This window comes from Vicia villosa, linkage group LG6, assembly GCF_029867415.1.
Source record: "Vicia villosa cultivar HV-30 ecotype Madison, WI linkage group LG6, Vvil1.0, whole genome shotgun sequence".
Lineage (NCBI taxonomy): Eukaryota > Viridiplantae > Streptophyta > Magnoliopsida > Fabales > Fabaceae > Vicia > Vicia villosa.
Window position 1 is genome coordinate 157,280,721 of NC_081185.1, and position 18,954 is coordinate 157,299,674.

Here is an 18,954-nt window from a genome sequence, read left to right on the forward strand (position 1 = left end):
GTTCTCCTATTATTAATTTTTTTGGGTTTTGGTCCCCTTATTTTAAAATCTGGAATTTTAGTCCCTTTGTTTTCGTTTTTTGAGGATTTTGGTCCCCCTATAAATTCGAAGACAATTTTTAATGAAATGGAACTCAGATTAATCACATGTTTAACATAAATCTTAAATAAAAATTGCTTTTTTGAACAAATTATTGCTGAACTAACACTGACACATCATCAATAAGAGCGTCATTTCATTTAAAATTGCCTTCAAATTTATAGGGGGACCAAAATCCTCAAAAAACTAAAATATAGGGACTAAAATTCCGGATTTTAAAATAGAGGGATCAAAATCCAAAAAAATGAATAATAGAGGGACCAAAATTGCAATTAAGCCAAATAAATATTATATCTTTTTGAAGGAAAAGCATATAAAAAAAACATCACATATTAATAAATTTATTACTTTTTCATATTAGGCATCACAACATAATCTACATCGGCCTAAATTTGCCTCGACAGACTAGAAATCCCCTTTTTAAAACAAAAGTAGTAGGTATTATTTCCAATATTCAAATTTTAGGTCGAGGATGGGTGGTGATGTGGAGACACAAATTCCAATTTTAATAGGAAACATATGCAAGTTTTTGGAAAATGAGGGGAAGGAGTGAGGAGATAAAATATGCCAAAGTCTTGTTTCCAACCCTAGTCCTAGTAGCCATTGGAACATGAGCATTCAAATTAAAATGTTGCTTTGATTAAGCCCGTGCAAGTTAACTTGGTGATGAAAACATGGAATCTAAAAGTGCACTTTTAATCCCTCTTGCTAATGAACAGTGAGATTAGTCCCTAAGATAAGTCATTCCTTAGATCAAATACCAAGTTTTCATAAGAAAAAATTGGTTTGATTGAGTTGTTACGACTGATGTTGAACTCGATATACCATATTTAATCATGGAGTGATCTTATTCTATGACCCTATTTTTTTCTTCCTTATTTTGTTATGTAATAAATTCCCTATTATGCATTCGTTGTTGCTCAAAAATGTGTGACCCCCATGACGAAGACTTCAATTATAACTGGAGCCATCATGCCACCTATTGAAAGTTTCTAATTGTTTACAACAACCAATTGGTGGTCATTATTTCCTATTATGCTATTTCCATTTAAGTTTATCGTAAGTGTTAACTTAATTTTAATATTTTCCACATTGTCCTTGCAATGAATAACAGAATATGCATTAATGATTTACAACTTCTCACTCCATCGTGGATATGCATTAATGTTTTACAACTTCTCACTCCATCGTGGACTAGGTCGTTATAATTGTCACTTACATCCTGTGTAGGTCCCACCTTTGTTTGAGTTGGTTTTCCTGCCACTTGTTTCCCGCGCTTATTACTTGCACCTCTCGCAGACCTTCACTTGAAGATTGGAGTTCTAAAGCCTCACACATCATTGTTATCAGTTTCAAACAACGCATGGTAAAGCTTTCTTGAGTGCCTAAGTCTGCCCCGTTTAAAGCATAAAGTCTTAACTCTTTCATACTTAATCTTACAAAATGTAAATCACCACCTTACTGATAAACCTTATGTCAGGTCTTCAATGGCTCCTTAATTTCTACGCAGACTTTGATGCCCAAGCTCTTCATTTATTAATACTGTTGTTAGAATCATATTTTAAAAACTAACAAGGCAAAAATTCTCCAAGAGTTATCCAACAACATTTATCATAAATCCAATTGATAAATCATGTATTTAAATTTAAAAGGATACGATTCCGAATAACGTCTTGATGAAATACACACAGAACACCATTATCAAAATATCAAAAATCATTATTCTTTCGAGTTCGAGCGAAATAAAAATAACACAACTCAAATTCAAAGTTATTCATTTGATCATTAAAAAAACACCGAGAACAATAACCAAAATTCACACAAAACTCAAAATCAACATTAGAGAAAATAAAAATAACTTGTAATCTTGATGAGAAAAATAAATTAGGACCAAATTAAAATTAGTGCATTTTGCGGAACCGTGAGAGTATATAAACTGTTACAAGTCATTTGCCGTGGTCCTCTCCTTTTCACATAACCACAATTCCGATCCGATACAATGACGGAGACGAAGCCTCTTTCCCTCACTTCTCTCTGCATCGGTAATCTCAACCGAAAACTTGTTCCTGTTACAATCCTATATATTTCCGTTTTCTCTCAAATTTTTGTGTAGTTTATGAGATTTTAACCTAAATTTTGAAACTGTTTCAGGTGATGATGATGGTGCTGTTGTTACAGTTTTGATCTTCACATGTAAGATCATTTCTCGTTCTCTCCTTGATTGTAATTAACTCAATTTTGGTTAATTATTGTATATCTTAATCTTGATTCTGAACTATTATGAGAAAGTTAGTACTAATAATGAATCATTAATAATTTTGTAATGAAATTGAATTCTAGGGATCTTAATCCTATAATATTGGTTCTTCTTTGATCTACCAGGACTAATGTGATATGATATTTTCAATTTTACGGATCTTACTGAAATTTTGTTAGTTTCATAGATGCGCCAAATTGTCTGACCTTTAAAATAATCACTGTATCATCTTTTATCCTTACAGACTGTGATGTAACAAGTTAGTTGGTTATGTGGTCTCTCCAAGTTGATGCCACATCTAGGTTACCATATTAGATTCTAATTTGTCTATGAAATTTAGGCCTTGTACGTTTGGATTAGTGGTATGTGATGGAATGAAATAGAGTGGAATAGAGTGGTATTTGATGGAATGAAATGGAATGGAGTGGTAAATAATGGGATTCAATTTTTTGGATTTGCAAACAATAGATGGAATGAAGTGGAATATGATGGAATTCATTTCATCCCATTCCATCCAATCCTCCATTTTTTTTATTCCATTTAATTTGGGGTGTATGCAATGGAATGAAACATTATTAATAAAATAACAAAACGATAGAGTGATATCTATATTCCATTTCGCTCCGTTTTATTCTGTTTTGTTCCATTCCGCTCCTTTCTATTCATCCAATCCAATCATAGCCTTAAAGACTTACTTGCCAGTAATTAGCCCTTACACGATTGGAGTTACTAATAAATTTGTCGCCGAGTTGATGTTAATAAATAAAACTCATAGACAATAGACAAACTAATCCCTAGTGAAGTGACATTTATTTGTGATCAATTAATGTGACATGTCTGCTTAACATGCCAATTCATAGCCTCAAAAGGAAAAAGTTAACGTAGAGACTATTTTGAATGATATCTTACGATTTCAAGGATGTATTTGGTGATTAAAAAATAAAAAGAAACTAATTTGATCGATGCTTTCAATTTTGAGGACTAATTAGCCTGTTTAAGTCACTATTGAGTGTTGCGTGGATTGCAGGAGAGTTTCTTAGTAGTAATCAGTTCTTTGTTAGCTGCTAATGTTATTTATGCTCTTTGTATGGATAGCAACATCTCAATACTTATTATTGGAACAGGCCATTCCCGGATCTGAAGATTTTGCGACTCAACGAACAACTAGAGAGCGTTCAAGGTGAGAATTTCATACTTGTCTGGCTTGTGCAAATACATTTAATGTTGTTCTTGTTGGTTATAAATTTGTGAATGGAATCTTGTTATTCTAGGAATTGGAATCTAAGATAGAGCATAGCAGAAGTTGTTTGAGTTGTGATGGCCTAATCTCACTTATCAGATCCAACCAACTGGCTGTCAAAAAGTATACCGGGAGACTCATGTGTAAAATTATTTACACTACAATGCATTATAATTATACACTATTATGTCTATCACTTGATACTGGTTTCACTCAATTTATATTTTTCTATTATCTACTTGAAATAACAGTTGTCGATGAAGCAGCAGAGATAACACTAATCTCCGATTTTAAAGAATGTATTGGTGACATAAAGGTTTCAGGTACTATGCTAAGTTGCTTTCTCCGTTACGAAAATTTCCAACGCGAAGTGCTGTTCAGGAAATTTGACTCGGCTAGGATTTGTTAGAGATGTAGCTCATGAATAGGGTTGAAAGGATCTTGCCATTTAAGCAGTGTTATCAAATGGCGGCGCCATGGCCACTATTGCGGATATACATGGTGGTTTTTAAACTCGCCGCAATGGTAAATATCAGCTGATATTGCGGGTTTTCCCGCCATAATCTGCTATAACAGTGCAGCAAAGCGGTCGTGATGGCGGGATTTTGGCTCTCCGCTCTGGACCGCCATCCGTCATTGACAACACTGCATTTAAGAAGAATGCAGACCCTCGAAGTTATGCAGTCAAGGGAATTTTTCCTATTTTCTTCTATTAAATCCTAAATTTATCTTAATTCAATTTTCAAATAACTTTTCTTTAACTTTTATAAATTATGTTATCATTAATATATATTTAAAATAACTTTTCATTAGTTTTATAATTTTCATTATCTTTAGGTTCTATATGTTTCGCTCATCAGAGTTGCATCTTTTGAAATAGTTTGAGCCGTAGATACCAATGTGTAAATTATTGCATTACTAATCAAAAGCAATGTATATGTTCTTCAATGAGATGTGTATTTTTTTTCCATCAATCTCTTTTTTATACTCATTCCTTTCTCACTAATTTTTCTAAGTATATTTTTGGTAAATTGTATTTCATTAGATCTATCCAATATATGTGTTGTTGTCCTTAATATTTTTATGGTGTCGATATAATTGTAATTTATTTGAAAAGATTTTTTTGAACGGCTATTTGAAAAGATGTTTGAAAGTAAAGACTGTTTGTCATCTTCCAAGGATTGCTTTGGAATTCTACCATAAGGTAATATCTAAATGTCTTTTTTCCACTTTTGTGTTAGTTGATCTATGCAATTTTTATGTTATCGTCTTAAATATTTCCATCATGTCAATACTAATTTTTTGGACACATTTTTCTCAACTTAATAGTTTGAAAAATTATGGATTACATCTGAAATATGCCGAGTTGAAGAAACTAATGTGTAGATATCAAAACAAATGTGATGGTTTTTCAATGAGGTATGTATTTCTTTCACTAATCTTATTTTCTACACCGTAGTTAATACATCTTGACTAACAATCACAGTATTAACTATTAGAAATTATAGAAACTTTTTAGAGTAGAAATTAATTTTAAATAGTCATATTTAGGGCTGTCTAAATTCTGTTTAGAACCAAACTGAACCATGAACTGAACCAAACCACTTTTAAAATAACTGTACTAGTTGTATTATTTGTGAACCAAACTGTGTTTTAACATTGCATCTCACTAACCAAACTGTCAATGTCTCCGGTTCGGTAAACTATTACTAACAGTGAATCTATCCATCTTCTGCAACTCACAACAGAAATAAAATATAGTGCACCAAATCACTGAATCAGTTTGGTTTGGTTAAGGTGAAATGGTTGCAGTTTGGTTTGATTCAACTTTCTCAAACTGAATTTGTGGTTCAGTTTGGTTCGGTTCAACTTCTAGTCATATTACTGCAATTTAAAACATTTCTATCGCAAAATTGAAATATTTTTTCTGCATAAACATTTTAAATAAATATTTTACTCAAACCCAGCACGGGTTAAACATCCAGTAATAAATAGTGATATACAAATTAAAAAAACTACAATCTCAATGGACATATTACTCCACTGGCAGAAACTATGTGAAACCAGGAACCAACCTAGTTTATAAATTTTCTACATTTGGGGGTTCTGCAGCGACAGGGAACCTTGTGTTCTTCCGGCTCATCTTTATTGAACAAGTAGTCATATCTGTGGCAACATTGAAATGGAAAAGAAGTCAGAAAAAAACTTAATACCTGTACCAGAAAAAATGCCTGCAGTATTATGTTGCATGACAGAGCCAGATATGCAAGATTGTTTGCATGCATAACACATATATAAAAAATATACACATCAAACCGTACGTTAGTTCTTCACCAGCAGAAACATTGGTTTTGGCAATAAGAACAATCACGCTCTCCTCATCACTCAAATTCACAATCCTTGCAAAGCAGTTTGGCATGCACTGCAGCAATCACATTTATTCATTATTTTTATCAGAAACATAAAACATTTGTAATGTAAAACTAACATTTGTGCCATTCTTTTTTCTGTCGTTTATCAGCATTGTAGAGGAAATGAAGTACTAAAAAACCAAAAGATAGGATTAAGTGGAAACAACTTACAGAATGGTTTATAATACGTGAGATGTTTCCCTTATTTGTTGCATCTATTACCACTTTGTCACTTATTGTGAACAGCTGCATAATGTATTTCATGTGGTATTAAGATCAAAAGTATAATGAAACCAAATGAAACATGATTGAGTTTTGTATGACCCTATGAAATATATACTACCTGTGATTTATTTTGCTTTGGAAAACAAACATCAGTTTTAAAACTTAGGATTTGGATTGATTTGAAATCATTCTTTTTTAAAAGCAAACAGATTTCAATTAAAACAGAAAACATGGAATCCATACAAACAGTTTGATAAACATGTTAAGGGATACTTCCCACCCATGTTCTGACCCCAGATCTCTATAGCTAGACCAACAAGCTTATGAGCAGCAGCATTCTTGCACCTTCTAACACTAAGCACAGATGCACTTTCCTACTGAGACAAGAGCTCCTCACAGACAAGGACAATCAGATCAATATAGCTGTAAGTTTTAAGGATCTATATATGCAATTAACAACCCCTTCAGCATCAAATTCAGTAATTACTCTGTTGAGGTTGCGGGGCACCACCTTGTGCCCAACGCTTCAACTAGAACAGGGGACAGCTTTGCTCTTTCAAACTTTGTGGAAACAAAGTTGTGTTGACCTTCAAAATTACAATCTAGAACTAACCAACTTGAATAAGTGTTTTCAAAACAGCCTACATCTACATTTATCTTTGTTGATCCATGGCCTTTGCTGATCCATGGCTTGGAGGGACTTAATTACGTTGAGATTGGGTGAGGGAGGATTGGGCACAGGAGCTCTGCTCTAGGGTGCATTCTGCAGCCAAGAAAGCAACCTCTATGGGGTTAAAAATGGACCTGTTAAAATCAGTATGATTCCTGATTTTCCATATCTTCCAAAGGCATAAGCTGAACATTGGATTTGCTAACTGATATTACTGAAGCAGCCAAGGTTGAGGTTCATATGATGAAGAACATGGATACCCAATTATAACCTAGGTTGCAGTTTGTTGGAAGGCCATTGCTACCCTCACTTGAAGGCTATTCGAGGACTTCGTAGAGATTTGGCCAAGATATCAACTAGGTTGTCAATAGCATACAATAACAGTGTAGCGTAATCAACTTTACATTCATGCATTTTGGTGAGGTTGGCCAGATAGAATTTTTACTATTTATGTATGCTGTTGGAATTTATATTTACTATGTACATTGTTTTATTTAGTCTTCACAATAGCAATCATCCCGCTTTTTCGATATGCCCTTAAAGCATTGTGGGGGTCCAATGCATTTCTGAGATTAACAACCTAAGAAATCAACAAGTTGGTCTTCAGAATTGATAAAGGAAGTTTTGATGATTCTAGAGGGAATCTTTTCTCTAAGGAATCGCCGATCGACTTCTATATGTTTTATTCTCATAAAAAACTAAATTACAAGAGGGACGTAAAGTTCATTGGTTATTATCACATATAATTTCTATTTGGCCAACCTCACCAACATGCTCTTGTAGTAAATGTTTCAACTATACAAGATCACACGTAGCACGAGCCTTAACTCAATACTCAAATTTTGTACTCGATCATGCAACAGCAGTTTGTTTTTTTACTCTTTTGAGAAATTGAATTTCCCTCACAAATAAAATAACTAGAAGTAAGGCGCCTATCTATTAGTTATCTCTATTAGTGATTAAAGTCTTTTGATGTATTTAAGAATTCAAACAACTGCATTCCAATGATTGTCACATGGAAGCTTAAGGAATTGACTTACAACACTAAATGATTGTCACAAGGAATTGACTTACAACACTAACTGGAAAGATATGTTTGGTCTTGTTACAGTGAGCAAGAAGTTCTGAAAGAATGTCTAACTGTGATTGAGTAACCTTAATCCCAAGAAAGTAACACAAAAGACCCATGTACTTTGTGTAAAAGTTTTGAAAGAATTGTTATTTCAATGCCTTGATACCTTCATGATATAATCACATTGTCATCAATATAAACTATAAGAAAGAGCGAGTGATCTGATTCACAATTGATTATCCCAAACTGTAGAACTTTGCATAATTGACCAACCAATGCACAGGTGATTCTTTTATATCATCTTAGGACTTTTGTAATATGCATACCGACATATGCTCCGTGAGCAACAAATCCAAGAGGTTGCTTCATATAAATCTCATTTTCTTAATCATCGTGCAAGAAAGCATTCGTGATATCCAATTGAAATAAGGATCAATATTTCATGGTAGCCATAAACATAAAGAGACGAACAAATGTCATTATTGCAACGGGTGAAAGGGTATCATTAATCTTGATCCTAGACATAAGTATAACCTTTTGCAACTAATCAAGCCTTTAATCAATCAACATGTCCATTAGAGATCGTTAGATTTTAAAGTCATCGTCTCATCGATTGCGGCTTATTCCCATTCTTAATGAGATAATGCTTCATGAGTTGTCTTAGGAACTAAGGCAAATGAAAAAGTAGAAACGACAACCAAGTTTGAAAAAGACAATCGATGGTAACTCATAGCTGCAAACATGATAGAGATTAGAAGTAATTTTTTTACCTTTATATCAACAAAAGACTGGGGTGGGATCGCATCGGGAAAAGAGATTAGGACAATAACTTCATCACTAGAATAAGTAGTAGTCGTCTTTGAAGTAGAATCACTAGAATCAAAAGTAACCGTTTTTGGAGTTGAATTACTAGAATCAGAAGCATCAATCTATGAAGCTGAATCACTAGATTCAACATACGTTGTTTTTAGAGCTTCAACGTGGCGACACTTGTAACGCCTTAGACAAATTTCATTCTCACCACATTAGCACAACCATATCTACATATGCTTTGCCTTCACTCACACGTTTTCTCCCAGAAGGTCACTCATCTGAATACTACTCCAAGTCAAACGCTTAATTGTGGAGTTCTTATTATGCTACAGAAAAGAAACGAATCTTGTTGGTATAGGTACTGCTAATCAATCTTTATAAGTCTTCCTTCATCCAAGCAGTCACATACCTGTATAGCCTAAAGATCTCTCTCATTCTGATGTGAATTTATTTTTTTGCCTAGAAGCTCCAATGAGCCGCTCATTGTCATGCCTTGTGCACTGGTGAACACTCCCCGCCCTCATCGGCCTCGGTTGTTACATATTCACCAGCTTCCACTTGGTTCGTCGCCCAACCACATCGTACTAAGAGATGACTGCGCTGATACCATTTTGTAACGCCTCAAACTGCTTTCACTCACACGTTTTCTGAGAAACTTTCAAAAAGGTCACTCATCCAAATACTACTCCAAGTTAAGCGTTAAGCACGCTTAATTATGAAGTTCTTATTTGTTAGACTGCCGAAAAGAAGATGTATCTTGTTGGTATAAGTAGTACTGATCAACCCTGATAAATTTTCTTTCATCTATGCAGTGTCATACCTGCACAACCTCATGATCTCTCTCATTCCGATGTAAATTCAGCTTTTTCCTAGAAGCTTTCAAGAGTCACTCATTGTCATGCCTTGTGCACCAGCGACCATTCTCCTTCCTCGTCAGCCACGAGTGTTACAAAATGACAATTAGTTACGAATCACTCATAGTTCTAACAGAAAGACAATAGAGGTGAGGCTTGGCTAATACATGTGACTTGTGCCTTACAACCATTAGCAAATGTAATGTAAGGTGCTTTAGATAGTGACAAGTTAGAAATAAAAGATGGATTACCAACGACACGATTTGAAGCACCAAAATTTAAAATCAGTGATATCAACATAATGAGATAGGAAACTAGTATCATAACTAGAATGACACAAGGTGAGCGGAGATGAAACTTGTAAAACAACCATCAAATAATGAAGTCTACAAAAAAGTATTTACTTTTGAAAATAAAGCTGACGACAACAAACTTGTAAGTTGAGGATTGCTCCGACTTATTAGATCTCACTCAACATTTCAAAACATATATTCATTTTTGTATTATTTAATGTGAGACTCTTAACGCATCCTCTCACACTTATGACTAAACTTCTAAAGAGTGGATAGAAATGTTGGATGGTCCAATAATGGAAACATAATAGCATATGACACAGTAGAACTTGAATTAGATTATGATACCAACTTGAATTTGAATACTTTTTTATTAATAGAAAATGTTTCAACACCTGTTTATATACACGAGATATATATAAACTGAATAGAAATGTAATTATATCATAATCTCAAAGAATACTTTGAACACAGATAGAAACTTGAACACAGATAGAAACTTGAACTCTCCCAAATATCCTTCATTAGCCCGTGACTTGTTGTAGAGGAAGCTTGAGGAAGATTCTTATTCTTTTCCTCACAGATCAAACAGTATGCAGATCAAACAGATTATTCCTTAACCTTTTCTCAATGTCCAATGATTTAATCTTCAGGAAGCCTCAATTCTCCGCACAATGCAATTGGTCCAATCCCAATTCCAAATTTCCCAAGTTAAGAAATCTAGTTTTCACCATCTTAAGTGGAGAAAATAATTTAAGAAACCAATTCTTATATTTCGAACACATTAAAATGCAATCAAATTGATTACATTTCTGCCCTTATAAAAGTGAAAACCCGTTTGGAATTGAAACAAAAAATGATCTATCTACAATGCTATGAAGACTCGTAATATTTTTCAAATCCTTAAATTTTACAAATCATTTGAATTATTATTATCTTTTTCAACATTATGCACACATGGTTTGATTTAACGTATAGTGAAGTTCCATTTTCTACTATCCAAACCAAATATGAAGTATCACACAGTAAGTGGCAAATACAGACTGATATCTCAAACAATTTTAACGAGACTCACATAACAATCTTTGCCTTCTAACCGGTGTCTTGCTTCCCTCGAATCCTCAAGACTACCCCTTATTTGCTCACCACGATACTCAACAACCTGCAGAGAGGCACATGAAGAAGGAACATATAGTTCATCAGAGAAAAAACCATAGCGATATTTATTTTACACTTCAGTGACCATCTTAAGTTAATATGAAATGTGTTACCATCTCCCCTTCTTGCAAATCTCTACGAGCAAAGAGGCCCCACCCTTGGATAGCTGATTTTCCAAGGCAAACTTTATAATTTTCCATTTTCTAAAACCCAAAAGCCTCAAATGTTAAATAAAAAATATAGACATTATTTTATTTTAAAATAAAAAATGGAAATGAAATTTAACTTTGGAAAATTGAGATATTAACTGACCTGTAAGTGGTGAAGGCGTTCCTTAAATGAAGAAAATGTTTCAGCAGCATCCTATCACAGAACAAGATTAGAACGAAGAGTTTTTGATCAAAAAACAAAAAAGTTGAAGTGGCTCATTCATTGAGTAGAGCACCAAAACAAGAAGATTACCGTGCTGCTGTTTAACTGAGTTATTGCACTTAAAGAATGAATGTTTGGCCCCCCAAGCAAGTGAATTATTGGTGCACAGTCCTTCTGGCATATAGGAGAAATTGTAATTAAACATGACCAAATTTAAGAGATTAGAAAATAATCTGTTACATAGTTTTTGATGCAGCAAAAAACTTCAAGTGCCTATGCATGATTTCAAAGCAGAAGCCTAGAGAAGTTGATAACTTAATATAAAATTATGGTCACAATAGTATGTATTAAATAAGTACCTTATTAGGAAACTTTCTGTAAACACGACACCTGGCAGCAGATAGTAACTCAACCTCATTACTTTCAGAAGATGGAGGTTCAAGGAGTTCTATACTATTTGATGAAATAAGCTTTGATTCTCTATTGCATTTTTGAAACGAAGTTCTTGGAGAGATTGTCCTTAGGGGTGGATACACAAACACTCCTGAATCTGGATTTGGGACCCTAAAATGAAATTAAAATATGTAAACCGTTTTAAAAAAAAAAAACATGGAAAATAAGATTAGCATAATTTGAAGACCAGGTCTCAAACCTGTGAACTGCACAATATATTAAGTTCTTTGTTACTTGAGTTCCCTTCTTCACTGTAGTACGCACCTGTACATTTAAACATTATCAACATATTTTCCCAGCAGTGGTTGTAATCGCTATCTATATGTTTACTAATTTATGGACATAAAATGACTGCTTCCCTCAAAAGAAAAGAGCAAATTAAGAAAAATTAGCAGCTTCAGATCAAGAACCAGCTTAATTTAGGTAAAAGGATTGTCATACTTACTGTCATGCTATATCCCATTCTTAATGCACACATCGCATGAAAATATGTCTCACACTTGCAACAACGTGTACAGGAACCATGGCTTTGTTTACAAATCACGCAAGTCTGGCACCAATGTAGACAAGAAACAGAGAAATAGTGAATGTGAGAGTAAAAGTGTAATACATCTAGAAAAAGACTCTAATTATTTGAGTGGAAAGCCTTTTTTATCTAAGTAATTTTGGGTGATAAAATAACTACAGAGAATGGAATTACAAAAAATTGCCATGTCTTATCCCCCAAGAGAATTCATCTTGGGTGGTCATCAAAACAAGCATGCAAATCAGTTCATAGCTGCTGCTAGAAAGAATATTGCAGGCTAAATCACCTGACAACAACTTTAAAAGATAACTTTAGCCCCTATGATTTACCTTCAAAAAGGAATTAGGAGGAATTTTAAGGATTCCAGAAGCAGGTTCCATTGCTTTTTCGTCTTCGAAAGAAACTTCAGGCCGAAACCAAGCGCATGTTACATGAACCCACAGCAACTCAACATCAGTTGGCTTTAGTGCACCACCTGCAAAGAGTTTCCCCCATATTATAGAAGAAAATTAACAATGGGTGACAAATATAACCGCTACAGAAAAATTATAAGGGGGAAAATGCCATTTAAATGTTAAGTGAACAATGCTAGGACTTCAGCATAAGCCAAACACAACTTAAGAGCACACGGTAAATTATATATAAGCTCATCAAAGCACTACCATAAGTTCTTATATCATAAAATAAGAACAACTAAGTTCTTCAAGATACCCCAAAAACATATTTGCATGAGGTATATAAGTCAATTCTCCATAACTGCCTAAAAATGGGCTAAATGGGTTGCATGCATACATTGGTTAGTCCATGATAAAGTCAATGCAATCAGTATATGAATGAAAAATTGTCCATTTCTCACTGAAGAATTATTGGGCTGGGTCCAGAGGCTACTACCTTCCTGAAGAATCTGGTATAATGTAATAATATTGCAAGAAAATATTAAATGTAGATGACATGCCTTTAACTGGACAGAGACAACACTCTCTTTCTACATCAGGAGTTTCACACACTCTGCAAACCCATGAGTTAAAATCTTGGACCTGCCTTGCCCCATAGCACTCTTGGTGGACTGCAATTTGGCACCTGCACAATGAACAAGTGCACATGGAGTAAATGACTTTTGATTCTTTAAAGTTTTGTAAATCAGAAACAGAGTTTTAACATCTATAATAAGTCTACAACTAGCGGTGAAAATCATGAATGATTATTAAAGCACCTGTTACAGATGATAATATTGTTAACGTCTTCATCTTCAAACCATTTGCATACCGCACATCTCTCTGTTGTCCATTTTGCACAAACTGGCTCATACTTCTCTGAGACAATAAAGTAAAGTAAATGAAGTTTCTCCGTTTCAAAAAATGTATTTAAGAGAAAACATGAGACTGCAATGTACCATAAGACCTGATCACATTAAAGAAAAGAAAGCTTTGTCATGTAAAAGTCCATATGAAACACATGCTTACCTTGCAAAAAGGAAAGCACCTGTTTCTGATCTAACTGCGAGGGAATTCCAGCTTGGGAATTGAATTCCGTGATCTGAATAAATTTGTGTAGTTATTTAAAGAAAGAGAAAGAAAAACAAAAGTAATATGGAAATACGAAGACATGATCCACACACATTTGACATTGCAGGACTATATCTTTATACTTCAAATTTTGAGAAGTATAGGGGGGAAAAGTGATGCGAACGGCATAAAAGTAATATAACCATTCTACCTGACGGTTAATACAAAACTGGCAGAAACGCATTCTTCCAGAAAGATTTGTCACACATCTAATCTAGCAAGATATGACACATACCCATTTTATTAGCGGTTGCATTGTGCCTTCTACTTTCACACTAAGTCTCCATTTTTTGGCTCTGCAACCCACATGTCGTTCCCATTCAGGCAATGCATGCTTCTTTGACCCACACGAGCCACACTCGCACATAACTCTGTAGTAAAAATTAATAAAGAAGGTACATGAATTTCTTTTGATTGACTTAATAGTTTATCAGCTAATATCTTTTATTGGTTTGGAAAAAGATTTAGTCAATGGGGTGTGATAAATGTAACAAAGAGAGATAAAAAGGAAGGGTAAAAAAGGGGGGTGGGGTAAGAAAGAGTCAAAGATACGGAGGGGAAGTCAAAATATTGTAATTCGGCTGTTAAACCCTATAATGTAAAAAATTGTTGAAGGCTTACTGATGAAGCCTTGGAAAGTAAATTCCTTTCATGTGATTGCACACCACTGCTAGCGTTTCAGGTAGCACAGGTTTTTGGTTTTTCTCTACTGATCTGTCCCTAAAGAAAGAACATCAGATTCAAAGAATTAAGTCAGACGCTGAATGCCTCTACAACTACAAGTATGTGAAAAGGAAGTAATAGATAACTACTATGTACTTTATTTTTGATTCATTTGTTTGTGCTTCTGATAAATTACGTTTCATCTTTCCCTTGCAGTCTGGGCAATGGTATTCTATATTTTCCAGATCCTGCATCAAGTAGCCTGTCAATAATATTTTGGACCAGGGGCATCAAATAAGCACAAAAATAGTGAAAAGAGAGATGTAGGACCATGTTAACATGATAACCTTGAAAAGTTTGCTGGAAATTTTGTCACACTCAGCATGCACCCAAACATTACATCCGTCGCAGCGTACCTAATTCAAAATTGCTCAGGCACATAAGATCTCAAAATTTTGATAATATGTGAAACAAACTTAAGTTAAATCAAGTAGAGAAGTAGAATCTCACCCAATCACCAGCGTCTAAATGGTGCCAAACCTTTTTGCAAATGCCACAGTATTGTTTCGATTTAAGTAACTGAGAGAACAGAATTTTAGGTGTTCAGAATTAAATGTCAACAATAAATATATTTCGCTAAGAAAGTAAGACATCTTAAATGAGTCATTCACCGAACCTTTGCACAAGGTTTACAATAATGCTGAGGAGCACAGCTTGAATCCTTAATCTCCTTCATGGTTTTGCAAGGCAACGTCAAACCACAGCCATAACAAAATATTGTATCCTGCATAATTTATTCATTGGACAAAATTATGGAACTATCTAGAATCTATAAGATTTAAAAAAGAATTTCATTAGAAATTAGTGTCAACTCTCATACAATATTGAAAAAGATGAAAGACATTAAAAACACTTGCACTAAACAAGGATCACAAGCGGGCCAGAAATACACACAAACTATACAATTTAATTTTACATTGAGACAAAAAAATCACGATATGGCATGCATCATTTAAACTTTTGATGTTTCATTCAATGGTCATAGGCAATTAATTTTTGTTAAACATTTCAATCCATGAGTTGTGTTCAAACATGATTTATATGCATAAAGACCAAGAAGTATGCAGTAACCAAATAAGATGCTTGAGCTTATATAGCCCTTACTCCTTTCTACTAAGATAAATGTTTGAATAGTGCTTGTAGCCTCTGTCATCTACATCACTCTATATTCTGATAAACCAAACTTATAAATTCTCAGCATCTTTCTCAAGATAATGAGTAATACACAGTGGGAAAAAATTAAAATCACCTGGTCTTGGTAGTGGTATTCCTGACCAGCACAGGAACCCTCGCCCTCCACATTTTGCTGAGCTCGGAAATGTGGGTCGAGAATGTCATTGTTTGCCAAAATCGCTTCCTCCACTGCCTTGTGAAAGTCGCTGCGTTGGCTCTTATATATTCGGGTCTGCCCCTGAAATCTAAACAAGGTAACTTTTAATACAAGCAAGTACAAGCCACAAGCCAAAATATTCTAGCACGGAGAACAACAACCAAAAATCATTCACACATGCATGCACACCTATCCATGAATTCCAAGAAGGGAAATACCATCCCCTGCTTCACCCACGCATAGTCCTGCCAAGTTCCCATCACCAATTCATTAGATTTCAAACATAAAACCACAATCAAAATAACTCAGCCTTTATATTAAGTAGCTTGAAGAAAGAAAAGAAAAAAAAAAAGAAAAAACTCACCCTTAGCTTTGCGTTCGAATAACCAAAAAACATAACACAAATTGCACCAGGAACACATCGTCTGAGAACAGACTCAGGAGCTTGTGAGATGGGATCAATCACCACAGCAGGCCACGCAATATTACTCTTACCACATTTTGCCCAAACCACATCACCCAAACCAAATTCCTCCAGCTCGAAAACCTCTTCCTCCTTTTTCCCCTTTTCATCAAAACCATTTTCACTCTCTGTTTTAACCAACATCAATTCACTCCCACTAACCGTCGTTTTAATGCTCTTAAACGACTCAGCATTCTTGTCACAGCCAAATTCATCAAATCCATTATCACTCTCTGTTTTCAAATCACATTTGATTTCCTTCCCTTTTTTTCCAATCTCTCCCGAACTGTTGCCAACTTCAATACCTGATCCAGATTTTCTGATTCCTCCATTATTATTCTTCTTCCGTGAATCGAACAGTACGGAATCATTGAACTTCGATGGAGGCTTCTGAACGCGACCTCTTGATGATCGCGGAAACAGAGGAGCTTCTCCAGTCGAAGCTGAATTCGAATTCGCATTGGCATTGAAATTGAGATCGGAACTAGAATGAACCTCGCCAGCAGCAGCAGCAGCAGCAGCAGTGGATCCACAGACAGAAGCGCAATTGTTGGCTTTGGGCTTCTTCTGAATGGATGGAGATGCAGAGTGTTGAGCTTCAGATTTCAAATCACGCTTGATGGTCATCTTGTGATTGTGAGGAAAACGAAACCCTAGCAGAGTGATGATATGATAAAATCCCCAAATCGAACGATTTGTTGAAATGAGAGAGAGTGAGAAGAGTGTGAAGGAAAAAAGTGTAAGACGCTGAAATTTGTAAAATTGAGTAAATTAGCGGGTGGTTTTTTTGGCGGAAAAGGGAATTGGTATTAATTTCTAGATAATTATTTTTATAATAAAACTTCTAGATTAATTATTATGTTTTCTCTTCTTAAAAATATTTACACAGTCAATTAAATAATTTAATTAAAATATATTTATAATTATAAATAATTTTAGGAAAATGCTAACGTCTTAGTGGCACTTGTTAAGAGTTTAAAAAGATAATTAATATTTGTATTTAACATTTTAGAAATAAAAATAAATTAATTTTTTTAAAGAAAAATAAAGTTTATTTTATTAAAATTGTTTGTATTCAATGTATTAGAAATTAAAATAAATAATTTATTTAAAAAATAATTTTTTTATATACTGAACACTCGTTTGTGTGACCCATATTTTTATATCGTCAATAAATCAATAACGTGTATTCTGTTTAATTATATTTATTTTTTAAAATTATAAATAGATTAATAATTTTTTATTGAACAACAAATTAAAATTATTTTACACTTGTACTATTTTTAATCTCTATTTATATTAATCTTTTAAAAAATAATAATTTATAATATTAACAATATATTTACATTGATTTACACTCATTTATATTTATATATTCTAAATTAATAATAAATAAATATAAAAAAAATAAAACAAAGTCAAATTTATAACTCTAACTTACCATTTAAAAAAAAGGTAAATTTATTAAATTATTTTAATCCAAACTTTTAAAAATTTCTACTTTCCCTAGTCAAATAAAAATATATATTTTACTTTCTTATTTATTGTGTATTTTGCCTCAAATGTAAACTATATACATCATCAATAATTTAATTGATTAAAAATTAAAATATTTGTTTATAATAGTGATTAAAAAATTATCTTTTTAAAAAAAAAATATTAATTTATAAATAATAATAATTTGTTTACGTTAATACATGAATATAAATAAATGTTGACGCTATAAATTGAATTTTAGATCAAGAGTTTACACTTATATATAACTCAGCTAACATTTTATAATAAAAAGTTAATATTTTAAAAAATATATTTATAAAAGTCATTTTTTTAAATTATATATTTTTTAAAGTTAAAACAAATGGATACTATTTTTTTTTTCATTTAATTTTTAATCTAAATTTATAATAATTAAAAAGAATATAAATTTATATATAATTATAAAATAAATAATATAAAATTTTAGTTCATAATACACGAAAATGTAATCATCGATAAAATATTTTAAAAGATTGTGGAAGTTGTGGTGGAATGAAGCTTCGTAAGCGATTAAAGGATGTGACTTCTTTGTCTGAAGGTTACGATTGTGTTGTGTCTTGAATTAGAGACGTCGATCTTGAATTAACCTGGTGTTACTAATCTGTCGTTTGGTGGATCAAAAAGGGTGGTGCCTGCATGGTTAGCACTCAAACACTCAAGTTAAATTAGGTTCAAGAAAATCATAATGTGAGTGGACATTAGAGATTGTGTACTTGAAAATCTCTTGTAATTGTATTTATACATTGGGCTTAATGTAGTAGATGAGATGAGTGGGTCTTATCTTATTGAACCTTAAGTCAACCCAAAACAGTTGTCCCAAAGACTCGTCAGACACTCTAGATATCGAGTGAGTCATAGTCGTCCTCAGGAATAGTTGTCCATGCGCTGTCAGAC

At 33.5% G+C, this 18,954-nt stretch overlaps 1 protein-coding gene and 1 long non-coding RNA gene across 10 annotated transcripts; one reads left to right on the plus strand and one right to left on the minus strand.

Annotated features, from left to right (window-relative positions):
• The first annotated feature begins 1,925 nt into the window (after nucleotides 1-1,925).
• LOC131610745 (uncharacterized) lies at nucleotides 1,926-6,327 on the plus strand. 8 transcript variants are annotated; one of them, XR_009286624.1, is made up of 6 exons: nucleotides 1,926-2,141; nucleotides 2,251-2,292; nucleotides 3,481-3,536; nucleotides 3,628-3,919; nucleotides 4,714-4,800; nucleotides 4,926-6,327. It is a non-coding gene; the product is annotated as an uncharacterized LOC131610745 (long non-coding RNA). The 8 variants fall into 8 exon arrangements; XR_009286625.1 differs by having other exon boundaries at nucleotides 1,930-2,141; nucleotides 3,628-3,739; nucleotides 3,848-3,919; nucleotides 4,714-6,327; XR_009286623.1 differs by having other exon boundaries at nucleotides 1,930-2,141; nucleotides 3,628-5,015; nucleotides 5,647-6,327.
• On the minus strand, nucleotides 5,672-17,255 carry LOC131610744 (histone-lysine N-methyltransferase ATX3-like). Of its 2 annotated transcripts, XM_058882782.1 has the most exons (23): nucleotides 16,426-17,255; nucleotides 16,251-16,306; nucleotides 15,981-16,149; nucleotides 15,348-15,455; nucleotides 15,182-15,250; nucleotides 15,019-15,087; nucleotides 14,828-14,919; nucleotides 14,630-14,728; nucleotides 14,244-14,379; nucleotides 13,907-13,979; nucleotides 13,657-13,756; nucleotides 13,399-13,523; nucleotides 12,773-12,918; nucleotides 12,363-12,467; nucleotides 12,117-12,181; nucleotides 11,824-12,028; nucleotides 11,555-11,638; nucleotides 11,405-11,455; nucleotides 11,206-11,295; nucleotides 11,010-11,096; nucleotides 6,179-6,253; nucleotides 5,918-6,018; nucleotides 5,672-5,762 (listed from the first exon to the last, which is right to left on the minus strand). In XM_058882782.1, exons 1-23 carry the CDS (start codon nucleotides 17,149-17,151, stop codon nucleotides 5,672-5,674), a joined length of 2,922 nt encoding a protein of 973 aa, XP_058738765.1. In that variant the 5' UTR covers nucleotides 17,152-17,255. The 2 variants fall into 2 exon arrangements, with proteins under 2 accessions (XP_058738765.1, XP_058738764.1); XM_058882781.1 differs by lacking the exons at nucleotides 5,672-5,762; nucleotides 5,918-6,018; nucleotides 6,179-6,253 and having other exon boundaries at nucleotides 10,428-11,096; nucleotides 11,555-11,635; nucleotides 16,426-17,254.
• Between the last annotated feature and the right edge of the window lie 1,699 nt (nucleotides 17,256-18,954).